Source organism: Vigna unguiculata, chromosome 3 (genome assembly GCF_004118075.2).
Source record: "Vigna unguiculata cultivar IT97K-499-35 chromosome 3, ASM411807v1, whole genome shotgun sequence".
NCBI classification, from domain to species: domain Eukaryota; kingdom Viridiplantae; phylum Streptophyta; class Magnoliopsida; order Fabales; family Fabaceae; genus Vigna; species Vigna unguiculata.
This window is the reverse complement of record NC_040281.1, coordinates 44,479,408-44,500,206: the sequence shown is the minus strand read 5'-3', so window position 1 is coordinate 44,500,206 and position 20,799 is coordinate 44,479,408. Positions and strand designations below refer to the sequence as shown.

Below are 20,799 nucleotides of genomic sequence, written 5' to 3'. Positions count from 1 at the left end.
CCTCTTCCTTGCTCAACATTTCACGTCGATTATATTTCGATAAATCTTCAATTTACACTTTTGTTCTTCATTCATCATTCCACTCTCACTTTAATCCTATGTATAATAAAAAAACCGTCATTCAATGTTATATATAGCATGTCGTTTAAACTTCAAATTTAATTAAACAACACCGTCATATTCTGTCAAAGATTTGCTATTGTAATCAAAGTTCATCCAAACACTGATGAGTTAGAATTTTTTTTGTCAACTAATTATTTTTAGTTTACGCTTAGGTGTCGTAGAGAACACTGGTCTTCTTTTCCTTTGGTTATTGATCAAAGCAAAGTGACTCTACGAAGGGAATAATAATAAAGAAAAGGCGAGTTTAATTATTCTTGTGAGAAATTAATCTGAATCTATATTTCAGTTGATCTTGTCACTTTAATCTGCTATTTCGGTTGAGCTGTCTTATTCATGATACTTCAATGATAGACATTCAGATTAGTTTATGTACATAGTTCAGAGCACGGAGAACTATAAATGTGCTAAAGTGGCTTATAAAGAGGAATTTTACTTTTTTCTAAATGCTGTTTCTGCTGGGAACCTTCAATTTCTTGAAGCAGATGCAGTGGATGGTCTGAAATGAATATTTTTGCTTATGGTGGGATGATGAGGACAGAGAGAGGAAAAAAAAAATCAGGATTTGGATACCTATGATGCTCCTAGGTGTTGCTGATATGATAATACCATGAAAACAGTCATGTTTTATTTTTATGTCAAGTGTCTGTGTCAACAATATGTTATATTCCATTAATAATAATATTTATGATTCGTTGTTATTTGCAAGAAAAATGTCATATTTTTTTTAAAATAATACAAGGAAATTTTAATTGATATTTTTTCAAATGGTTTGACTTCAATTAATATTTAACTTTCGATTACACAATCAAACATAATATGTTGAGAAGAGCATTTTGGAAAGAATATTAGTGAAATTTAACAATATGTGTGAAGTTCTGTTTTTTATTATACTTATATATATGCATTATATCTATAATATTTTCCTAGGATATGATGATGTAAGGTAGGGGTGGTGGAGTTAAAATAAGCGACATAAACATGCATGCTTTTCTATGGTTATGGTTCAATTAATAAAGAATTAATTTCCTCTGTTCTTGAGCTGATTGTTTTATTACTTTCATATAAGGTTCTTAAGCTTGCCACGCATAACTTTTTGAATTGAATAGTTTATCTTATTTTACTATCTTGTATCATGTTTTTGTGCTCCTGGCCTGTTTTAACCTACTCTTTGTAAATGTGTGTATGTCCTGGAGCGAAAGAAAAAAAAAGGAGCGGGAATTGGTGAACAGGGAAAGGGAGGGGCATTTGGGATTTTAAATAAATGTGTTTGGTTTTTCATTCCAATGGGTGAAACACATTCACCTGAACAAGTTTGCTTAACCTATGAATTGGATTGAAAGTAGATTAAACAAACAGAAAGCAAATTAGGCTAATGAAAGAGGTTGAAAGAAGCGAGTGTTGTAATTATCCCTTTGTTATTTTGGTTTTGGTGGTTTGTCATTATACTGTCCTTGGAGAACGCCCAAATGCATGGTGAGATTAATAGGATACATTATTGAAACAATGACACGACTTGTTTTGTGCAAATCGTCACCAAACACGTGAAAAGAAGCATCAAAGACATGCCTATTACCTATTAGCAAACCATATTCTCAAATAATTGATTTATCCTCCAAGTAATTCAAAGAAATTTCAAAGCCATGTAGGGTAGGTGGGGCTTATTTGACCAATTCCACATCCATGTTGAGGACGTTGTGCCCTCAGAAGAACTTGTTCTCCTTGGACGGTGGTCTCCTACACAATTTGAATATTTGAAAAACACTTGCGTTCACTTTGAACTTGTGATGGGAATAATGAATAATTTATCTTACACTGACTGTCTACTTATTAAATGCAGCCATAAATTGTTAGTAAGGATGTATGAAAGGGCAGATATGGGAACATAAATGAAGGGAGAGAGGGGCATTTTCAGAAGACCGTGACAAGGGGACCAGAGGTGAAAACTTCAGAAGTTTCAAAACTAAAAAATCTTAACAATAATGATTCTGGGATGCATATCAAGCAACTTTCTTTTTATACACAGTTTTCTACTTATGACTATTTATATGTATGCCCACTTGATAAAGTAGGGAAAATCTCCAACCAATTAAAGTCGATGGAGTGAGTCTATGAGCTGGACCCGGTGGTTTGCTCATCACATATTTCAAATATCCTTTCATACATTTAACCACTAAAATTGACCTCTGCTCTTGCTTGCATACTAGTCCCTACTTTCTTGTTTTTTAACGATGTTACACTCACTTATTCTTTGCCAATGACATTGACACATAAAAAGTAAACTACTCTACTAATCATAGTAATTAAAATTTATCTCATTTTTTAGTAGTGCTAAACTTCATTCACGTTTTCATTCAATAACTAAATAGGCCACATTAGGACACATTATCCCATCCGTTGGGTGTAATATAACGCTAGTTAATTTATTTATTAAACTAAAGGAATCAAGTAAGTCAATGACCAGGATTTCATTTATAAAATTTAAAATATTCCATCATTTGCGCAAAACTTGAGTAAGAAACAAAGCATAAAAAAATAATGTAAGAAAGTGGTTGGTAAGCAATGAGATACTATATGGTCTAATGGGTGATAATTGTCTTTTGAAATGGTTTTAAGGAGAAACCTTATGGAAGACACTTACCTTTTGTTGAGGGTATTAGCCTCTCTAAACTGATGAGAGAGACGGAGAAGGTGAGAGTGAAATTGTGATCTGATGATTCGTAGAAAAGAAAAAGAAAGAAGGTTTGGTAAAGGAGGGAAAAACGATTCAGTGTGATCCCCTTTTTAGGAATTTGCTCTCGGTCCATTTGTCCGCTCTGAGTTTGTGGATTCCATTCCATTCCGTTTCACTTATTTTTATTTTTATTTTTTAATTATCTTTTGTTAAAGTTTCAGCTGTTGTTTTCTTTCATAAAACCTCAACAGAAAGCACAAACAAACAATTTATTTCATTCTCATCTTCCCTTTCTTTTTTCCAATTGGTAGTGGAAGTCAAGTCCATTTCAGCCTCTGCAACACTACCACAACTCTGGGTATTATCACCCCACATTTTGCATCTGTCCGGTCTAATCTTTCGTAGTCGCAAAATTTTCAGCGTCTCCGTTCCCTCAAATCTTCACATGCTATGGATCTGACTGTCCAGTAACCTACATAGGAACTCTCAGAGAACACCAAAATCATATCATATATTTAATTTACAGAGAAAAATGTCGTCAGCGGAAAAACCCAGCTCCAAAGGGCAAGCGTGGTTAGAAGATGATTCTCCTTTAAGCTTCTTGGTTCATGCAAATCCACTTTCTTCAAGCTTTTTTTTTTTCACATTTCTACTCTGCAGGTTCTGCACAACGGGATTGCCGAGTGACATTGTGGTGGAAGTTGATGACATGACATTCCATCTCCACAAGGTAAGCCTCAAAATACAGAGTATCAAATCTTTCACACACATGCCACATGGGTACATTTCCACTTCCAGTAGCGACAATAATCCGTACTCCAATCTCTGAAACTTGTCTCTGATACCTATTTCAGTTTCCTCTCATGTCCAAAAGCCGAAAGCTCCACCACCTTATAACGCAGCAAGAGGCAGCGACTCATTCCTCAGCCCCACAGCAGCAGCAAGGAACCGAAGACGAAGACGAAATCGTTGAAGAGCAGTGTCACGTGACGTTCACGGCCTTCCCCGGAGGCTCTGAGGCCTTCGAGATGGCCGCCAAATTCTGTTACGGCGTCAAGATCGACCTCTCCCCGTCCAATGTGGCCGCGCTCCGGTGTGCCGGCGAGTTTCTCGAAATGACAGAAGATTACTCCGAAGACAACCTCGTTTCCAAGACGGAGAGGTTTCTCTCGCAGCACGTGCTCAATAGCCTCAAGGACTCTGTCAAAACCCTAAAATCTTGTGACTCCTTGATTCCTATGGCGGAAACGCTCGGAATCACGCAGAGGTGCGTTGATTCTGTGGTTTCCAGAGCTTCGTCCGAGGATCCTGCATTGTTTGGATGGCCGGTGAGTGACGTCACTACTGCTTCCAAACAGGTCCTCTGGAATGGAATTGACGGTGCAGGAAGAAGAAAGGCCGGCGCTGGTCACGGCGAATCTTGGTTTGAAGATCTGGCGCTATTGCGTTTGCCTCTGTTCAAGAGATTGATTCTGGCGATGAAAACTGCGGAGCTGAGTCCTGAGATTATTGAAACATGCGTGATGTATTATGCTAAGAAGTACATTCCCGGTGTTTCGAGATCAAATCGGAAGCCGCTGCCGTTACCTTCGTCGTCGTCGTCGACCGTTGCGACAGAGGCGGAGCAGAAGGAGCTTCTGGAGACGCTGGTTTCGAATCTTCCGCTTCAGAAGAGTTCGAAGGCCGCAACAGCGACGAGGTTTTTTTTCGGATTGTTACGAACGGCCAATATACTGAGCGCTTCCGAAGCCTGCAGAGACGCGTTGGAAAAGAAGATAGGATTGCAGCTCGAAGAAGCCACGCTCGACGACCTTCTCGTGCCGAGTTACTCCTACCTGAACGAAACGCTTTACGACGTCGAGTGCGTTGAGAGGATTTTGAGTTATTTTCTGGAAAGTTTAGATGCAAGAAACGTCACGTCGAACGAAGACCCTGCAGCGAGGTCGCCGGCGCTGATGCTCGTTGGAAAACTCATTGACGGATACCTATCGGAGATAGCTTCCGACGCGAATCTCAAGCCCGAGAAGTTCTACAATTTCGCCATCTCGCTTCCCGATGAGGCAAGACTCTTCCACGACGGTCTCTACCGAGCCGTCGATGTGTATCTGAAGGTACCGAAATACCGATTCCATTGGGATTAATTACCATTTTCCTCATTTGATGGAGTTGTCAATTATGTTGATATTCACTTCTGCAGGCACATCCGTGGGTCTCGGAAGAGGAGAGAGAGAACATTTGCGGATTGTTGGACTGTCAGAAGTTGACGCTGGAGGCGTGCACGCACGCGGCGCAAAACGAGAGGCTTCCGCTGCGCGCGGTTGTTCAGGTGCTGTTCTTCGAGCAGCTTCAGCTTCGACACGCCATCGCCGGAACGCTGATGGCTGCGGAGGCTGCTGCCGAGCCTGGGCGGCAATCGGCGGTGCTGGAACGGGAAGCAGAGGAAGACGAAGAAGGGTTAGGGTTAGAGCACGTGCAGGAAGGGAACGGCACGTGGCGCGTCGCGGTTAGGGAGAATCAGGTGCTGCGCTTGGACATGGATAGCATGAGGACGCGGGTTCATCAACTGGAACGCGAGTGTTCCTCGATGAAGAGAGTCATCGCTAAGTTTGATAAGTCTGGCGGAAGCGACGGTCGTGGCGGCGGTTGGAGGGCGTCGCTGGGGCGGAAGTTTGGTTGCAAGTTTAAAACTCAAGTTTGTGATTCGCATGAGTCAACGGCTGTCGATACCCGCAAAGGGCGCCACCACCAGCAGCCGCAGCAGCAGCATCATCCCCATCATGAATAGTCACCATGTTACACTTCCTCCTCTCACGTGAGAATCATTGTTGGAGTAAATGTCATACGGGTCCCACTTGTAACTCTTAATTTTTTTCTTTAACTTTCCATAAATTTAATTTTAATTGATCAATATATAGCTTTACTTTCTAAAATTTGAGACGAACTTTTATTACTATAATGTCTTAATTAATTGAAACTTAAATATATTGGTCCTCCAAATCAATTAATAAATTAATTTGAGTTGATAAGATGTTTGTTTTTAACACTATGTCTTAATTACTTGAAGCTTAAATATATTGGTCCTCCAAATTAATTAATAAATTAATTTGAGTTGATAAGATGTTTGTTTTTGCCATGGGGCTACAGTGCAGCAATTATTGGGTTTAAATTGTTTGAGGAGATCAACTTTTGAGGTGATGGCGATGTGGTGAGAAGCACAAGACATGAAATAATAGGGTATGAATGATAGTGGGTGGCATGGTGGAGACAGCAAATAGGTAATGGAAAATTCTTCGAAGTTTGTGTGATTATTATTGTTGGATGCAGTACTCAATCACACTCATAATTGCTTCTAATAAAAGGTGGGGTTATGCTAAAGTGCTTTTCCAAAACTGAAAGTACTAGTGATCATGATCCGCAGAAACAGCTACAAAGGCTTCTTCACTTTCTGGGTTTCACGCTGGACTCATAATTGCCTTTGCTTCCATTTCTCGTTGGGTTTGGGTAGAAGGGGGGTACAAATAGTCAAACTTATTATTTCATGTCTTCCTTAATTCTATAGCCATCATCATTACGCCAGGAAGTTTATAGTCGCAAACTTTCAGCTTTCATTTTTAGGTGTCTTCTTTTGTTATTGTTGTTGACTTCAGAACATTGAATTGGAAGATAAAAATATTTGTCAAGCTGGCAAACATGAAAATGACCTTTCTATCTGCATTATTTTCAAGGTAAGTATTTTAAGGATTTTTATTAAAACAATAAAAATAACACATTATTCATCACATTGTTAGCAATGCTCATCTTCCTGTTTAAATTTAAACACCTAATTGACACTTTGTTCTTTACGATTTTGGGGATAATCATAATTCTCTTGTACTAAATACTGTTTAAAAAATTAAAAATTATCTTAAAAAATTTAATTAAAATTTATATATTCAATAACGCTTTCATATTCTCATTCTAGTTTTTCAGTTTTCGAATTACCCGTCTCTAGTTTGACAAATCCAAGGTGACTTCATAGAAAACATATTTTTTTGTATACATTAAAATCTATTTTCCTTTGATGAATGAATTTAATTTATAGTGCTATGAAATACTCAAATCAAACAGTCATTATTCTCCCCGGGTATTGCAAGGTTAACCAAATATATTAATTCCGAAAATAATATAAACAAAGTAAATTAGGGAAAATAGTTATAGATCCATGTTTGTTGATTATTCCCAATATTGAAGAAAAAAAATCCAATTTTTCTTTCACTAATTTGGTCAAAGAACTACACCTTTCGATTAAGATAAGGATGTCTATCCTAAATAAAACACAACAATAATGATAATTCACCTTATTAAATCAAAGATAATATTCACCATTAACTACTTAGAATATTCACCAACAAATTATTCACCTAATTAAACCAAAGGTAGATCAACATAAATATGTCACACAACACTTCCATTAGTTTTACATGTCTGGGATGAATAATACATAAACATTTTCTGGAAGACTATGTAGATGTCAATAATGAGATGCATATAGGATCATAGAAATAATGTGTTGTTTAAGAATGACATAATTGATGAGAAAGAAATATCCGGAATTGCTCAATTGGTCTTTTATTTTTGATGTGCAATATAGTAGGTGAGATTACACTGAACTCATAACGAACAAAAAAGAAAGAAGACTTGAATTACTAATACAAAACAATTGATGAGACAAAGATGATGTTCCTTTTTAATTTTTTTAATAGATTTCTCTTAGATTCTTTAGATAGACATATATAAGAATCTTTTAGATGAAAGATCATCTTTGTCTTTTGTAATATATAATTTTCTTACAAAACTTTTTCGTATGTGGGTTTATGTACCTCAAGTACATTTTCATTTTTATAAATTCTTTTTACTTATATAAAAAAAATTTTAGAACAATAGATTCATTATATTTGATTAAAAAAAAGAAATTTATTTTTCATAACCTTTCAAAAGAGAACATATATAAGTTAGGAAAAAGATTATAAACTTCATTCGGTGCTTTCAAAGTGGGAGAAACAAAATAAACAATGAAGACATTTGTTTTTGTATCGATTGAATTTAAACTACATCTAGATTTCCTTTCAGAACGGTTCCACTTACCCAAAAAAAAAAACTAAATTCGTGATAAGTATTTTTAAAATAACACTCTTTATTTACAACAAATATCGAAAGTTTGTGAAAACATATATAAGTTATTTATTTCTAGCCACGATCTAATTAAAAATTATGACGTATATTTTTAATATTAAATGAATTTTACTTTCACAAACAATGAAATTTGATGATTTTATCTATTCACAAAATAAGGATAAATGGTATTTCTTTTATTAAATATAGACATCACAAGTTGACTTTCTCTTTTGTGTTTTCTTAATAGTTATTCTTCCTTATGATCTTTCTTTGTTGACATTAAAGATCCAATCAAAAATTGAAGTTATTTGATTTGAGGATTAAAGTGATGAGGTGTTGATCTTGGAGTTGAAATTGTTATTGATTCGTGACTTATGTGGTTTTAGAGTATATGTAATTGTTCTTTATCTTTGTCAAAATTGATGAAATTGGTCTATTAGAATGTTAAGAAATTTTATTAAAATGCTTACTCATGTTTTAGTTAATTAGAAAGAGTTTTGGTCAAAATCCTTTTAAACTTGACGAGTCTAAAAGTTAGGGTATTCTAATCAACTAAAATTCTGGAATTAGTCAACTAAAATCATCAAGTAATTTAATAAATGAAATAAGCTCTACTTTAACATATTAAAACAGACTTTTAATTGAGTAAAATCACTTACATAAAATCTTGTTTTAACTAACAATAAAATTGTGTGATTTCATTTGACTTTGTTATAAGTTACTGATGATCAGTTTTAGTTGGTTAAAACTATTAAATCTACCAAGTTGTGGCTCTTACTCTTTTTAAATAGGAAATAACTCAAAATTTAATCAACAAAAATACTTGACATTTGAAAAACACTTTGAGTAAGATCTTTGCATTATAAAAACACTTCTTTTGAGCTATTAATCGAGAATACACCATTATTTTATTTTCGGTTTAAGTTTTTTCTAGGTAAGCTTGTTTCATAATCCTTTTCTTTTTTTTTTTCCAAGTTATGTTGTTCTTATGTAGGGTTACTAAGAGAATTTACTTGTGATAGATAAAGTTTTATTAGTGATGTTGTAGATCTTATAAGATTAAAAATATTGGACTCAATTATATATTCTTTTAGGGTTGCTTATAAAATTTGAAAATTTAGTAGATTAACTTAATTAGAGTGATTAACCAACTAAGTGTAACCTTTTTATGAAAATAAGCACATTTTCTTGTATTTTTCTCTTACCCTTATTTCATATCATATTGTTCTTAACTTGATTAATTTGATATTATATGCTTTTAAATTTTTAAAAATATTGAATATAACATTTGTTTAATAAGTTTTTCCTAGTAAGAATTGATTAACTCAAATGTTAGTATTTGTACTATATATATACCCGAGACTATTTCGACCATATACATGTGGTATCTTTAAACTATTTGACTATTTCGATTTATAATGATCAGAATTATTTTGTTTCACCTATAATCGAGAAGATCTCAATCTATACCCACCTAGGATAATCTCAAACAATCATGAAGATATGATTGATATCATGTTGTTTTGTTGTGACCTAAACCACATTGGTCTCATCGTGTTGTCAGAGTAAAAATTAATTATGAGTTAGTAAAGGTTAAGAGTTAAAACGAATTACCAATATCATTAAGCATATTATTTATGATAATTATTTGTGTTGTCAAGGCTCATTCACCTAAAGATCAATATATAAACATAATATAAATAATATTTTTCATGACTTAATTAATTACGTTATTATAACGTTTATTATTATCTGACGTACCTTTGAGTTAAGTGTCAGATTATCTTTTGTAGGTATAACCCTATCAGCTCATAATGATACTTGGACTTAGGAGCATTTAGGTGTGAACATTGAAAAGGTAGAGAAGAGCTTCTTGTGAGAATCTTTGATATGTTATTTTGGTCCTGCAAGAATAATATTTATTCATTTCCATCAAGTTTTCAAAATTTGTGAAAATCGATTTATTCTCCTCTCACAATGAACCTATAATTGTAATACATTCAACTCTTTTTTATAGAGCTAGGTACTAGGTGTATCGATATCATTTTAACTTTAAAAGTAGGTGACAACTTCTGATATAACATCAAAGAGAGACAAATGAACAATATAGCTGTCCTTTCTAAGAAGAATGTAAAACTTGTTTCTACTACTTGTATGAAAAACAACAGCGTCAAAAGCGATAATTCCGTTTGTAAGGTTGCATTGCACAATTGTGTCGGTGGTTGCTTTTATCCATTAGTGTCTGATACAAACGAGGATAAACATATGTATAAGAAATATTGAAATGGGAAAGTTCTTTAGGAGGTTTTGTGTGCTTGGGACGCAGTCTTGAAAACAAGTATATAATAATACAAAATGTGGTTTGGACTATTGTTCAAAATCTTCTCAAGAACTTGGTAAATAATACTTGGTAGTTTTGGAATGTTTTCCAACCAATTTGTTGAGTGTTGTTATTATCAAACTTTAAAATATTTTAATGATTAGGTATCGTCATATTGACTTGTGTCTAACAAACAACACTCAACAGGTGATATATATATATATATATATATATATATATATATATATATATATATATATATATATATATATATATATATATATATATATATATATATATATATAGCTTAAAACTTTCATTAATCTAACAAAATGGACTGGGAGATTAAATTTGTTAACTTATGATAGTTTACTTAACACCTTCGTGTATTTTTTTTCTCCTAATAAAGGGCTAAGCTATGACTTTTTGGACACGATTCAATTTTGGAAACTATCATAAACTTTACGTCCTACTAAAATATTTTTTAAAAACGTTAAACATGAGATAATTCTGAATAAGGCTAGTAAGAATTGTTTAGATTGAAAAAAGTGTCCACACCCGATAAAATGCTGGGAATAATTACTGTGATTTTTTATGACATTTAACTTGTTTGTGGCCATAATAAATTAATCACATTGTTAAAAAGACAATAGAAGTAAAAATTTCGTCAAAATAATTTATACTAAATGATAAATTATATAGAGTTAAAAACTTATTTCCAAACCTTTCCTCAATAAAATTAGTATTGTAACGTCCCATTTAATTTATAAACACAATTAAAGAAACGCTACACATAGATAGTATAATAACGCAATTCTGGGGTCTTAACGTCACCCCTACAAAACTAGGCACACCACGATGCCAACAGAAAACAGTTGAAAGGTCAACAGATGAAGTAGAGTACTATGCATAAATAATACATGGGCCCAAGCCCTAAAGAAAAACCCATCAAGAAATAAGATCCAGTTTACGCGGACTATGCAGCAGAACTATCGCCACCCTGTTGCCCGCGGGTGTTCCTCGCATCTGCTCACACCAACAAGTTGATGATCATCGCAAGAGAGAATACCACACAGCAGAACACACAACAACAACAGTAGGGTAAGCTAAAGCACAAAAGATTTCATCCATCAAATCAGATATAATTTCACAATATCATACACTCAATTCAACCAATCATGTTATGACTTGTCAGGCAATACACTACGACTCGACTCAACTCATCTGGATACGTATAGCCTGGTCGAATTCAGCGAATGCTTGCACTTGTGGTGGATACCTCTGCTCACCCCCGAGCTATGTGTTACAAATGTTACAATGAATCAATTTCCCTCACCACAAGGTTAGCCCTTAATGAATTCAGGCCTCCTGCTACTCTCACCACAAGAGTCAGTACGCTCTAAGTGAGACTAATTGGCTCCTTAGAGTGTCAGGATGCAATCCTTACCTTGAATCCTTACCTAGTTATACAGTTTCCATGCAATCCAAACAATTTCCAAGCATCCAAGAACAATCAAGCAACCAAACAAAGCACTGTCCCGCTCAGCCCCTCACTCAGGCTGAAGGGTCTCGCTCAGGCGAGTCCCCTTTGCATAGGCGAGGGCTCGAAAGAGGAACCAGGAACCAACGCGGGATCTCGCTTAGGCGAGACCCCTCTTGCCTGGGCGAGATGTTCGCTCGCTAAAAAAAAATTGAGCGGGTCACCTGGGCGACCTCTCGCGTAGAAGGGTTTGGGCGAGTCCCTGTTTATCTCGCCTAGGCGAGACTGGCTCGCTTGGGCGAGATTAGCAGGTCTCGCCACTGTTTTCCTGCAACAGTCACCCACACCAAACCAAACCAACTCATTCATGTGTCCCCAAATATCACAACATCACACCAACCACATAAACTCGAAATACGGCCAAGCGATCATGGAAAAACAGAATATATGATTAAGCCATAACTTCCCTACCTCGAAATGGCTAGTACGAGACCTCGACACGGGACCACGGAGCACAACAGCTCGAGAGACGGACTTGGAAACTGGCGGAACAGTAGGAAAATAAGATTATTAACGAACCCTAAACGGTGAAATACGAAAAAGGACCTTTGGGAAGTAAGGGCAGTAGGTTTAGAATCACTTACATGGAGCAGAAAGTAGTACTTGAGCCTTGAGCGGACTAGTTCGAGACAGAAAAGCTAACCCTAGCAGAGCTCTAGTGGTACAATTGAGGGAGACGGCTGCAAGTCTGTGAATGCAAGAAAGTGGAAGCGTTAGGGTAACTAGAATAGGTTTTATCAATTGGGCCAGCTCTAGGCCCAAACACAAGGGACAACCCTTTACTTTAGGGCAGAAAATAATAAAACCAATTTTAATGGGCCTTACAAGTATAATATTATATAAAATATAATATAGGTGGAGATGTCAAAATGAGTTCCAATATGTGAGTTAATCCGATTCACTTAATCCACCAACATTTTTCTACAGTTTTTAAAATTTTTTTTATTACAATTATTTACTAATTCTAATTATATAAGTTCAATTTGGTATTTTTAATACTAGAATGTTGCTCAATAATATTTGAATAATTTAAATGTTTGATTTATTTGTGCGCTAAGTTATATGCATTGATACTTTAATCTTTGACTACTATCTTTATAATGACATTTTGAGAATAAAGTAAACACTTTAATTGTACTATTATAAAAAATAAAAATAAAATAAATTGAGTCAATTCACTTTCATTGTAATAAAATAAATATATCAAATAAATTGAAAAGAAAAAATATTTGTAAATGAGTCATCCACCTCACCAACCCATGAGTTGAAAAAATTTTAGCTTATCAAAAAGTGAATTAGATTTAACTTACTCTTTTTTAACTCGATTTGTGGTGAACCAGAGTAATTTACTTTGGACACCCTAACTATAAATAATATTAATATTTTGTACGAAAGTGAAATTTGAAAGTTTTTGAAGAACTAATTACAACGAACCAACTGTGAAAATAGATGTCTCTCCCTTGTTCCTTTACCGAAAAAAAAAATCCCCATCTTTCAACGAAGCAAGGTCTTCATGTATAATTTAAAAAAAAAAATACAATTCAATTTTCTTTCTTGTTTCTAATCCATGAAAAGTTACTTTAAAAAAATTAAATTTTAAAGTGGAACACACCTGTTAGAATTTTTAAATTAGTAAAAATTACATATGATGATTTAGTTGAGTTAAATTTGACTCGATCTATTTAGTATAATCTCCTATGAATTAAGATGTGTGTTCTATATATTAAACTCAAATACTTAACTTTAACTCAATAAGAATTACTAAATAATAATAATATAATTATTATTAAATTTATTTTATTTATTAAATGTATTTTAAAATATTAAATAATATAATTTATTTTAAAAAGAATTCTAAAATGTTTAAAAGAAAATTTTAAAATTATAATTTTTATGAAAGAAACTAAATCCATTAACTTAGCCAAACCTAATTTAAATATGTACATTGAATTGGATATAATAGAAAAATACATAAACCCGAACTAATTAAATTCAAAATATTATGATTGGGTTGAAAGATAAGCTTGACCAAACTAAAGTCAACTCGCGTACGTCCTTTACTCTAAAATCAGATTTCGATCCCTTTAGCTAGCTTCACTAGCAAGCATGTTGAAGTATGGAGCAAGCTTCTTAAGCCTGCAACTGAGTCAATCTTATATAATACAAAATTGCATACAAAAATATACACAATCATGTGTCTTTCAGATGCTTGCTTCCCCTTTCTGAACCCTTTACAGCACAAGCTTCATGTTTCATGTCTACTAAATTATTATTTTAGACTTATCTTGCAAGTTCAGCATATATGCATGGCTGGGAAGTGATTTACATGTCATTCAATACGGATATTTTGTATTTTACTTCGTCTTTATAGTTTCATGGTTACACCAATTTTACACGATGATTATCTTCGAGATCTCATATTACTTAGAGATAAGATAAATTTATAATATATTAATTAGTGTAAATAATACTTTATAACTCAATTTTCTATTGTTGAGTTATTACTACAAGAATATAATCGATTAGAGTCAAGAATGTAACGTGGGTTTGACGTGAGACGTTATTTGAGTCGGCTAATATCGGTCTGTCTGACACAAAGGTAAAACTTTTGATAAAAAAAATAAAATGAAAGTGTTAAAATCTATCTGGGAAAAAAAACGATGACTATATTAAGAAGTTACACTTCGTCCCCGTTTAGCCGATGCAAGAAGACTTTGCATCGAAGTTTTTAATGTGGTTCACGTTACATTTCTGAACCAACGCAATTTATCTATTTGCAAACTTTCGCTTTGAGGCGTCCCATTTTAACCAAGACAATTTGTCAATATTCTTATAGTGTATATTAATGAGATTTATTATTTATTAGATTTATCATATCATGTCCTTATTATCAAATCCCATGTATAATTACATTCTTAATATATATATATATATATATATATATATATATATATATATATATATTTCAATGATGAAAAGAATGTGTAAAAGAGATTAAATGTATCGATTAAAAATAATACACATTTACCATAACATAATAAGGTTTAGAAGTGTAGTTATTAAGAGATTATATTTGCATAACAATAATAGATACTAAGTGCATGAATGATCTAAGGGCTACAGTTATAATAAGTTTGTAACACAGTTCTCCCTCCTTTCTCTCCCTTTTTCTCTTTTCTTTTGTTCATCTCACTCTCATTGGTTTGAATAAAAAAAATTAAAATTTCTTCTTAAATATATTATAAACAATAATTTGATTTTTGTGACACGGACACCATGGCTATATGTGGAATAAAAACAGAATAAAGGCATGTGCAAAGATCTGCCTTCATCTTCTCGTGTTTTAGAAAAGATATAGTTACTTCTGCCACAAACTGCCACAAACTGCCACAGACGGTTGAAGAAAAGTTGCATACAATTTAAAATTATTTAGAAATGCATGCCATTAAATGTTAACATAATATATACTGTCAACAACTTGTAAGGTATATGTACTTATCATTTAAAAATATTTAAATAACCCACTGTTCTACGTTTTTTAGGAAGCAGTTATTTTGTTTTGGCATAAATGTTAAGATGTGATAAAAACAGTAAATTAAAATTAAAATATAAAACATCATGCATGTTATATTATACTCTCATACTTAATTAGCGAACCATAATTGGTTTCATGTGTTAGTTAAGTTTAAAATGAAGATTATTACTATAATACTTAAATTGATAGTATTGTGATTGAATTCGAGTTTAGACTGATTGTATAGGAAAACCAACATCCATATCAAATCAACGGATGTGAACCCGTCTAATCATTTATCAAACTGATAAGAAATTGTTTTAGCAGTACGTTTTAAATTAAAGAAACAATCAACCTAAATTATTAGTTTTTTCTTTTTTATGTAAATTTTTTGAAGATCCTACATTGATTATAAATGAGACATGTTTACCGTATATAAATAAATGAAAACTAACTGAACAAAGAAACAGCTAATTCCATAGCTTTACAATCACGTGGAATTTTCATCCCGATCTAATAAAACTCAATAGTATTATTAAAATTTTAATTAAATATAATATATAATTCATTTAAACAATTCTATGTATTTAAATATTAATTTATAAATTTGTGTTTTATTTAAGTTCATTATCATAAAATTATGATGTTATTGTTTGATTCCAATTTGATGCCGATTAAACGGTTAAACTTTACATATTTATTTTGATGAGTTTAATGAGCTGTTGGACTTTAAAAGCATTATAAACAAAGTCTTATATTCTCAGTATACAGCATCACATATTCGTCTAAAAAGTTTGTCGTTTGCACATGGTCTATATAAGCAGTCAAACATTTGTTAATATTATGATGACCATGGTTATTGTGGGAGCCTTTCAATGTCCCCACACCGGAGAACATGTTTCAGAGTATTTAGATTAGATTTTGTATAATAAAAAAAGGAAAAAATATATTTTAACATTAATATTCATTAAACGCATCTACTTTACTCCTATTTTCTATAATGTCATAATAAAATATTAATTTATATGTTTATAGGTTGAACGTACATCTAGAGATGACAAAATGGGTCAGACTCGCCAGCTCGTCCAAAAAAGGACGGATCGGGTTAAAATTTTCAACCCATCAACCCGTTGTAATCCGATCTATTTGGTCCGTCAGTTTAGCGGGTCAAAACGGACCAGTTCACGGGTCAACCCGCTAGTCCATTTTTTTTATATTTTTTTATGTTTAAAATTAAAAATAATTAAAAAATAATATTTTTTTAAATTATATAAATAAATTTATAAACAAAATTTTAATAAAAAATTAAAAAAATTTTAAAAAAATGAAAAAAAGTAAAAAAAAAAAAAAGATGGGCCAGCCCACGGACCAGTTCACCGACCCGCCAGTCCGTTCGAAGACAGGACAGGTTACAATTTTTGGCCCGTTTATTGATAGCGGGTGAGTCTGACAAATCACATACGAGTCAAGCCAAAACTGACCGGACTGCCTCATTTTACCACCTCTACGTATATCAGGAGAAAAAACTAATATAACAAGATTAAAAACAACCTGTTAAAGTTTGTTTTTGAAGGTGAACTCTAACTGGTGTCGACTTATTCAATAATAAATACTATTAAATTTAAATTATTTTTTTAAGCAGTTTAGCACATCTTAACTGATGCTAACACTAATTTTTTAATTTTGACCATATCAAACTTACTAACATGTATAAAATTATTGTCTTAATATGAAAAAGTCATGATTTTATAGATGTGACTTAAGAATTGTCAGAGGCAACGATTTTAAAACTACATATTCTTCATGTCATATTTAATTAAAAAATGTAAAGTAAAAGATGAAAAGGTGGCTTAAAGTAAGCTTAAAAAAAAATCCACTCTCCTTGTTACAGATTTTGTTTTTCCTTCCTTGTGTCAGACTAAAAAAATGTGAAAGAGAAAAAATATTCTTTCCTCTCATAGCCGAATAAACGCTTCCACAGACTAAAAAAAAGCTTCCATAAGATGTTTTACTCTAAAACTATTGTGCTGGCTTGGCCAATGCTAATAACTTAGAGAAAAACTTGAATAAAATAATATAATAATAAAATCAGTTATTCATCGAGTTATTTATTTCAATTACAAAAATAAAAAAAATGTTTTTTTTTATTGTAAAATTTATTGTCTAATTAAATGATGAATTACAAAAATTATCAAGTGTTATACATGAAAAATGATACTTAAACTTTACACCTTATTATTTGGACAATTTAGTATACTTATTAATCCCATAATATCGACAATATTAACTTAAATAAATATGAATATTCAAAATATACGTGATTAATGTTTAGTAAACTCGTACTAACCTTATTTATTTTTATTTTTTATGATTAATGTTCGATAATCAATGCTAACTTAAATAAATAAAATATAAAAAAATAAATGTTAACTTAAATAAATAAAATATAAAATTAAATTAAATATGTTAAGTCAATACTAATTTTATTTGTTTTAATTTTTTTTATATTTAATATTTATTTATCCAATGTTAACTTAAATAAATAAAATATTAAAATTAAATAAGGATAATGTATATGTTACGTCGATAATAACCTTATTTATATTGAATATTTATCTTAATTGTTTTTAGTTAGTGTCCACATAAATGTTAAATAAGTTAATATTAGTTTTATCTATTTTTAATATGCATTTTAGTTTGTATCTATTAACTTAATAACTTGAATATTTATTTAATAAAAAGTTCTAAAACTAATTTTACGTTTATTTAGTTTTTTCAAAATTAATCTTTTGCGTCGTAGTCGAATAAACTCGCGTTATTAGTATCGTAATTGAGCAGACATAACTATTTAGAAACTAAATTTACGTTTTCCTGAAGTGGTTGAAAGAAAAAAGAAGTCTCAATAAAAAACCATTTCTAAAAAATATTAATCGTAGTTTATTTTTTTCTTCCACTTTTTTTTGTCTTCATCCTTTTTTTCATTGTTCTCTTCATCATGGGAGTTTGTATCATTAATAGATGAGGTGATACTTTTGGTGAGGAATCTAAGTTTGAAGTCTTACGTTTGAATAAAAAATGAGAAAGTTGAGCATCATATAATGATGAAGATCCATAAACTTGTCCCTTATGCATGAGTTGCGCTTAAAGATCACAAAAATACTTGTGCCCACTGGTACCTACAGATAAAATTTGTGATGGATAGTTGTATTCGCGGGTAGCGGGTATTTTAATATCAGTTTATAAACAGGTTTAGCGCGAGTATCATACTATCTATATTCGCAGGTACCCATTACCTGTAAAAAATTAAATTTATGTTTTATTAAGCTAGACTGTTGACGCTACGCAGATGAAAAGCACAATTGCGACAGAAACGAACGCAAATGAAAATGAATGGGCACGACAGAAATACAATGGTGCTGATGAAGAAGGGAGGGCACCACATAAACGAAGACGGAAAGCAGGAGTGCGGCAGAAACGAGCGTCGATGCAAATAGAATGGGCACAACAATAGAATGGGCGCTGATGAAAAAGGTATTGCGAGGGCGCCGCAAATCACTGTTGACGAAACGAAGACGGAAAGAAAGAGTGGTGCTAAAACGAACGCTGATGCAGAAAGAATGGACACGACAATAGAGTAGGCACTGACAAAGGAGGAAATGTGAGGGCGCCAATTTTCTTTTAATTAATAAAATGATCAAAACAATAGATAACGCTTGTTCAATTACATGCTCTCTATTTGTATCTCAATACATTGCACTTATTTCTACGAGCGCTCTCTTTTGATCTACTAAAAATTTAAAAAAAAAATATAGACGACGCTTATATAGAAAAACGTTATCTATGTAAAACAATTAGATAACACTTATTTTATGAAGCTCTTTCTTTTGGTTCGTGTTTCTATAGAAAGCACTTAATTAAAAAAGCGCTTTCTAATCGATTGACAATTTTGGCGTAGTGTAGATTTAATAAAAATAAGAATAAGAATTATATTTTGTTAGATTAAATTTAATTAAAACTAAAATTTAGTTTATATTTAATTTTATTTATATATATAAATAGTTTTTTTGTAATTTTATTTTAAAAATGTATAAAATATCTTTTTTTAAATACTCATGAGTATCTACGGGTACTTGCGGATACCTAACAGGTACACGGGCAAGTTACAGGTGAATTTTTGTAAGGATGAACAGGGACTCATATTTGAGAGGGAGATTGTTGAAAATTTGTGTGATTTTAAATCCCACATTAACTACAAAATGAGAAAGTTTAGCATCATATAAGGATGAAGACCCATAAATTCATTGTCTTAAAGTTTTGCATTAGAGATGATGTTAATCTCTTATATGTGGGTTGAGCTCATATCTCATTTGTATTGTATCTCTAGGTGAACTGTCTCTCTTAAAAGACCCAAGATTGTTTACCTTCTTCTCTCCAGCCTTTTTCGACATCAAAAGTACGTGGTAAGAGTTGTAATATTTATAACCTTCAACATATTCAAATATGTTTTCTTTATTATAAAAATATTAACATGAAATTTGGAACTTGAAAGACAAGAATATCTGATTGTGGCAAGACTCATGTAGACTGCTGCACCCTTCTAATTAAATATTAACAATGTATTTTGAATCTTAAATGTTTATTTCATAATTTGAAAAAATTACTTTTTTATAATTGCCTAATGCATAAAAATTAAGCCTAACCTAAAATTTGATATAACTTTGGCTCAAATATTGTGTTGTTTATCGAGTACATACTTAACACAAGATTGACATATATATTGTGAAAATAATTTTAGATTACGTATAATTTTTCATCTCATTAACTCGAGTAATTTTAGTATCATGGACTATGCATGTATTATAAGTGAATAAAACATTATTTATTCCCAATTAAGATTAGTCATGCAAATTCTTCCTCTATAACTACCTATATCATACATAAAGAGAAGCATCAAATAATTATATCATACACAAAAGAAGTAATGGATGTTAAAATGATGAAATTAATAACCCGCAATGGTAGGAGCATGGTACGTAATAACCTAACGTAAGCATCATTTGAAAACCAACTTCAGAGAATCCTTCTTTTACGTTTCTTGTACCACCTATGTAGGAGGTGACCTAACTTGATCAAAATAACATTACATTAAAAAACAAACTTTAGACTAGTTCCAGCAGATAAAAAAAAATCAAATTTATTCAATTATACTTTAACATGCAAAAGATAAAGTTTATTTTGCACATAATATTAATGACACTTTGCAACATGTGAAAGAAAGGAACGAAATGCAATTTGGATCACAAAACCGTAATAGGACACGATAAACATAAAAAGAGTGAGAAGGAAGAGATCCGAAAGTTCGCATCATCTTACATTCCCTCACCATTGGTCCAAACAACGAGTTAGGACCTCGTATCATATATAACACAACATTCCACACTTTCTCGCTTTCAAACTCCCCTTCACACCCTTATCTT

At 32.3% G+C, this 20,799-nt stretch overlaps 1 protein-coding gene across 2 annotated transcripts; it reads left to right on the top strand.

The window, feature by feature from the left end:
* The first annotated feature begins 2,744 nt into the window (after nucleotides 1-2,744).
* Nucleotides 2,745-5,735, top strand: LOC114178207 (BTB/POZ domain-containing protein At5g66560). 2 transcript variants are annotated; one of them, XM_028063976.1, is made up of 4 exons: nucleotides 2,745-3,367; nucleotides 3,455-3,524; nucleotides 3,649-4,905; nucleotides 4,992-5,735. In XM_028063976.1, exons 1-4 carry the CDS (start codon nucleotides 3,327-3,329, stop codon nucleotides 5,577-5,579), a joined length of 1,956 nt encoding a protein of 651 aa, XP_027919777.1. In that variant the 5' UTR covers nucleotides 2,745-3,326; the 3' UTR covers nucleotides 5,580-5,735. The 2 variants fall into 2 exon arrangements, with proteins under 2 accessions (XP_027919777.1, XP_027919776.1); XM_028063975.1 differs by having other exon boundaries at nucleotides 2,745-3,524.
* Nucleotides 5,736-20,799: the final 15,064 nt, after the last annotated feature.

Coding starts and splice junctions, on each gene's coding strand:
- LOC114178207 (XM_028063975.1), top strand. CDS start 3,327: ATGTCGTCAGCGGAAAAACCCAGCTCCAAAGGGCAAGCGTGGTTAGAA. Junction 3,525..3,648: donor TGACATTCCATCTCCACAAG/GTAAGCCTCAAA, acceptor TACCTATTTCAG/TTTCCTCTCATGTCCAAAAG. Junction 4,906..4,991: donor CCGTCGATGTGTATCTGAAG/GTACCGAAATAC, acceptor TCACTTCTGCAG/GCACATCCGTGGGTCTCGGA.